This window comes from Macrobrachium rosenbergii, chromosome 55 (assembly GCF_040412425.1).
Source record: "Macrobrachium rosenbergii isolate ZJJX-2024 chromosome 55, ASM4041242v1, whole genome shotgun sequence".
NCBI classification, from domain to species: domain Eukaryota; kingdom Metazoa; phylum Arthropoda; class Malacostraca; order Decapoda; family Palaemonidae; genus Macrobrachium; species Macrobrachium rosenbergii.
In genome coordinates this window covers 74,010,959-74,016,958 of record NC_089795.1, presented here as the reverse complement: position 1 = coordinate 74,016,958, position 6,000 = coordinate 74,010,959, and the positions used below count along the sequence as shown (strand labels likewise).

At 37.9% G+C, this 6,000-nt stretch overlaps 1 protein-coding gene across 1 annotated transcript in view; it reads right to left on the bottom strand.

The window, feature by feature from the left end:
• Nucleotides 1–389: 389 nt before the first annotated feature.
• Cad88C (cadherin-88C) overlaps nt 390–6,000 on the bottom strand; it is a 283,326-nt gene continuing 277,715 nt past the window's right edge. Inside the window, 1 exon segment of the mRNA XM_067098927.1 lies at nt 390–1,479. Coding sequence (XP_066955028.1) covers nt 1,332–1,479 — 148 coding nt within the window. The 3' untranslated portion in view covers nt 390–1,331.

Here is a 6,000-nt window from a genome sequence, read left to right as displayed (position 1 = left end):
CATATCTACCTAAAATCTTTTTTTTGCAAAATTATTTCATTTTGATCTTAACTGAGAGGAATATTTGTTGGCTGTGTGCTACTACGTGGCTTAATGGTACTGATGGATGCATATGTATGCACACTAGCTCAGAGACTTAATAGCTTTGATCTTTGCCTCAAAAAATAAAATTTAGACATTACTGTAATAAGAAAAAGCTGTTGGGTAAGTCACTGTAGAAGAATGAATGGCATTTAAATTTGGAAGAAAATACTATACAGTATAGAGATGGACAGAGTGAAGAGAAAGCTGAAATACCATACAGTACTTCTCTTTTGGCATGTTGATTGGTGAAGTATGGTCCATATAAATGCAAAATAATTGATTAGGAAGAGAACAAAAAATCAAGATTATATTTAATGCTTTTTATCTTAAATAACATACTTATTACAGGTTCGTTGTATCATATACAATAATTGGAAACTGAACAAGACTTAATTCACACTGATAATGCTCATTTATATAAAGAAACTATTTACACCGTAGAGTACAAAATTATCTGCAAAGACACAGAAAGTCGTTGTATTATCTTATAAATGCAGGATAGCTCAATCATAATCACAGCTTTAAAAATAACTAAGCCAATGAATGTAAAGTTTCTTAAGTATCGATATGGTTAACTGAAATGGAAATTTAACTCGAAGACTAACAACATGCAAAAATTTGAATTGCGTTTGAAATATATAAAAGAAATTTATTATGAAAAAAGGAAAATTGCAATTTAACTGATACAAAGAATAATTATTTGAGCATAACAATATACCATATGACTTTAACACTGCTACAGAACTATCATGAATGTGTGCAATGAACAACTTGCGCCATACTGAACAAAACTCCTAAAATGGATTCATTACAGGAATGGAACTTTGTAATATTGTCCATAGCAAACATACCCTAAACATACGTATATACAAGAGTACAAAATCAGTCACGCATTCAAAAATAATGATTTTGGTTGCATTAACCAAAACTTCAGCACCATTTCAAATGGAATTTGTAATTAATTTGAAGACAGTACAGTCATAAATGGATTAAAGAGTCAGAACTGCATTCCAAAATCAGTTACATTTCTGCATAAAGAAGTTAAGCATTTCCATGTAAAGAGGAAGTCAGCAGTTTCTAAAATGTCTATGGATCCATGCATGGAATATGCATAATTTGATTGGGCACTCCACACAAAAATAAAGCACTCACAGGAACATTATTTACTTTATGTACATTTACATATAGTTGATAACTGCCCAAAACATTCCTCAACAATAACTTTGGTTTAATTTGTATAATTTTTGTCAAAGTTCTGTAGTTTCTAGCTTCTTGTCAACAAGAGGATTGGCTATTTTGTGGAATGTCTGATATAGGTTGGCACGATAGGTGTCACTGATGTTGCGCTGCTCATGATTGGTCAGCTGGGCATTAGAACCCACCGTACTCGACTCCCTGGGGAATAAAATGAAGTGTTGTTAAACAAAGTGGCTCTTTCATTGTACTCTAGTAAAAGACTATAAATATGACAAATTAACCATGCTAGATATAAGCAATTTAATAATTCTCTAGTTGTCAAAAATGTGCTTTCTACCTCTCATCTACTTGGATGAACTTTATGTAATATCAACTTACCCTGTATCCATGCAAAGGCCTACTACAAACAAAAAATGTAACTTTTATAATATCATCCATAATCATTAAATAATTGCTGTTGCGCACAGCAAAGCTTGGAAAGTTAGATTTAAGAGTTTGATCAATGGATAACTTTTTGAATGATAGTACTGCTGAAGCAAGTAGAACAGTCCCTTTCTTATACAAATATTTGTTGATATAAATATTACTTCTAACTAGATAATGCAATCTGAATAACTAGATCAGGCAATCTAACTAAAAGTAACTAAGAATTATTATAGTGTTCAATGGTCACCAAATATGTAACATATAGAGATGAACTACCGAAGAATTAATGGATTGGGTAACGGTCATCATAAAAGATGTAAACAAACTGAAATACAATACTTCAGTTGAGGTAGTTATTATAAGAAATTCTAAGCAGTAAGAGGATATTGTTTATGTACTGTAAATCTATTTACAGATTCATGATAAAGTACTATCCCATGCTTTTAGTTAGTTATAAATGATTTGTTTAACTAGACCTCTAAACCCTTTTAGGGTTCTTCTCAGGCTGGGGATCCTATGCTTTTAAATATAGTACCTAGCACTATACACAGTTCTTAGTAAACATTAAGGAAGATATAAAAATATTTTGCATTAATGAAATATTTAAAAATACCAATTTTGTTTTCTAATAAGAATTGATTTCTCAATCACAGATATACTAGAAGCAGAAAAAACAAACATTCCTCACAAAGATAGATTTCATGCAGTAATCCAGCTATGTAGCTTTCAAACCCTTGCTATTTAACAGAATTAGTCTCTCTAAATAACTAAGCAAGTTACTGCATAATGCATTTACAGGTATTTACAGTAACTCCTCTAGATCTTTGTGATTTTTCCACCCTTGTAAGTACACGCTCCTGTACTTACGAACTTTCAGAGATACGAACATCTGTGCTTGTTAATTCAATTTTCGTTTGGAGCGCTCCAGTCTGCGACCCGCAAGTGCAAATTTTGTGGTGAGGGCCTGCCTCGACTTAGATACAATTTCTGCCGCTACCAACACCAAACAGCACTATAGCTGACGCCACTGAGCATCCCAGATTCTTTGTACCTACACTAGTGCTGAGACTTCATCTCCTGTGCAGCGGTTCATTTGTCCGATTTTATCATTAAATATTTGCCATATCCATTATCTATCATGGCTAATGACAAGCGCAAGTTCCTCGTTGGATGAGTTGGTAGAGTTGTCAGCTAGCACTCTGCTAGGCCCGAGTTCAAGTCTCCGGCCAGCCAATGAAGAATTATAGGAATTTATTTCTGGTGATAGAAATTCATTTCTCGGTATAATGTGGTTCGGATTCCACAATAAACTGTAGGTCCCACTGCTAGGTAACTAGTTTGTTCTTAGCCATGTAAAATAAGCCTAATCCTTCGGGCCAGCCCCAGGAGACCTGTTAATCAGCTCAGCGGTCTGGTTAAACTAAGGTATACTTAATGGGGAGTGCAAGGCCAGTGACGAAAGTGGTAGTGTTAAAAAGTGGCAAGCCATCTTAACAGAAACTAAAGTGGCAATAATAAAGAAGTTAGAAAGTGGTGAAAAAGTGGTTTATGTAGCGTGCCATTATACTGTAATATGAATCGCTCGACTATCGGCACAGTTTTGAAGAACAAAGACAAAATTCTGGAACACTTGAAAAGTGCTGTGCCAATGCAGTCAACAATTATAAGTAAGAGAATGGGGAGGGTGGTAGAAGAAATGGAAAACTTTTGGGTATCTGGATGGAACACCCGAGACAAAGATGTGTCTGTATCACCAATCTCATGCTCATTCAAGAAGAGGCTAAAAGCCTTTTCGATGACTTGAAGGCTAAGGCTGGCAAAAGTGCTAAAGATGAAACATTTGCTGCAAGTCATGGATGGTTTCATCGCTTCAAAAAATTAGCCAACTTGCATCACGTGTCCGTAAGCAGTGACTCAGCGAGCGCCAACAAAGCAGCAGCCGAAAAATCATAAGACACTCATGGAAATAACTGATAAGGAAGGTTATACCTCTCAGCAAATTTTTGATATAGATGAAACAGGCCTTTTCTAGAAAAAAAATTCCAGAAAAAATGTACATCAGCCGTGAAGAGAAGACAATGCCAGGATTTAAGGCGGCGAAGGATAGGCTAGCGAAGGATAGGCTAATGTTACTGCTGGGTGGCAATTGTTTGGGAGACATGAAGCTAAAACCTCTCCTATACTGTGCAGGAAATCCGCAGGGCACTGAAAAATATCACAAAAGAGTTCTCAGCCTGTAATCTGGATGTCCAATAAGAAAGCTTGGGTTACTCTTGCTGTATTTGAGGACTGGTTTTTTCACCACTTTATCCCCGAAGTCAAGCTGTACTGCAGAGAGAATAACATTCCTTTCAAGATTCTCTTATTTTTGGATAATGCCCCTGGTCACCCACCGTGCTTACAGTAGATGATTTCCATCCAGATGTTCAAGTTGTTTATTTACCCCCTGACACAACTTCACTCATTCAGCCAATGGATCAGGGAGTAAATGCAAATTTCAAAAAATACTACACTTGCCTTACATATAGGCAAGCATTACAGGAAATAAGTGTTGCAGCTGTGACCTTACGTGACTTCCAGAAGGGTTACAACAATTACAGTTGTGTAAAGAACATTGATGCTGCATGGCATGAAGTAAGTGATATCAACATGAATGGAGTATTAAAGGCTTTATGCCCACAGTTTGTAAATGGGTTTAATCAAGAAGAGGAGGAAAAGGGAATCCTTAACAGTCTTGTTGACATAAGTGAAAAGTTACAGCTTGATGTAGGGGAAAAGGACTTTCAAGAGCTGTTTGACAAGTCATTCAGAGGAGTTGACAAATGAGAATTTGATGGAACTGGAAGAAATGCAAAAAACAGAAGAACAACTTGTTCCTTTAAAGAAGTTTAAAACAAAATTGATGGCTGAGGGGTTTTCTCTACTAGAAAAAGTGTTGACTCTTTTTGAGAATCAGAACCCCAATGTTGAGAGATTCTCAAAAGTAGAACAATAGTCAATGATGCTTATGGAAGTGTATCATTCCGTGGCCCAGAAGGGCTAATGTCACGCCCACAGCCGATCGAATCCGAGCGGTGGTCATGGCCTCTCCTAGGAGATCACAGTAGAGAACGACGAGGAGACGATGACGGGCAAGTCTGCAAGGCTGACCTATCTGGCATAATTACACAGATGTTTCTGTCTTCATGGACATGTCTATCAACATGTCTGTGTGAATCGGAGCCATGACCATGGAACCTCTTGGAAAAGTGTGAACGAGAGTGATGGCAAGACGGAGGTTTTTTAGGATGAAAATTGACAGGACTTCTGGAACAACATTATCTTACAGAATGGACATGAGAACTCGAATGTGAAGCCATGACCCTCACAGGTGAACGAGAACAAGGGGCCAGCAAAAGGGATATCTCCTGACCCCTCTACTGAAACTTCCAAGGGCGAGGCCATGGAAGATTGGGATGGGATAAAATCTGAGAAGGGGCAACTGGAGGAAATTTGGACAAGGAAGAGGCAGAACAAAGGGGAGCTTGAGAAGCATCCATGGTAGGAGGAGAGAACCCTTCATATGATGGGGTCCCGACTTCCTCCTATTCTGACTCTTCTTGGCAAAGATCCTCCATAGCTCAGGAGACCAAGAACGACACGCAGGGCAAGGATTAGTTACGTTATAAGCGTTAGACCTGCATGTACTGCAAGTAGCAAGGATCAGTCTCAAAAGAAGCAAGAAAATGAGAGCAAAGGTAGTTAGCTACTCCAGAATGTTTCCTCTGAGACTTAGGAGAAGGCTTAGATGAGTTTTGGGTTTGCATAATCAAAAACTAAAACACACACACAAACAAAGCACTATAGTATATCACAACACAAAATTCCAACCAAGGGAAACACGGGCAAGAGAGGAAAACACCAGCTTTTGGGAGGAAGGTCAGCAGCTCGTCTTACCGGCAAGGCGGTAAAGAAGAAACTGAACACGTCACAGGGTTAGGAGAGGTTGGCGGTTGCCTCCTTGTTCATCCTGATGACTAATCTCCCAATACCACCAATTCCTTGCATCACAATTTTATTTGTTTTTTTACCAGTTTCCAGCTGGTGCTTGAAGATTTATCCTTATGTTAAGACCCAGGTTTGTTCCGCATATGAACAACTTTTGGTTTTCTGAGCATTGAGGGCAGGTTTCTAGTGTAAGTAAAGATCCCTTACCTCATTCTACCTTAGGGATGTTGCCCATAAGTATCCGGGGACTGGATACTTTCTCTCTGTGATCTGTGGTGGCTGCTCATCAGGTTGTGTAGGCATCCA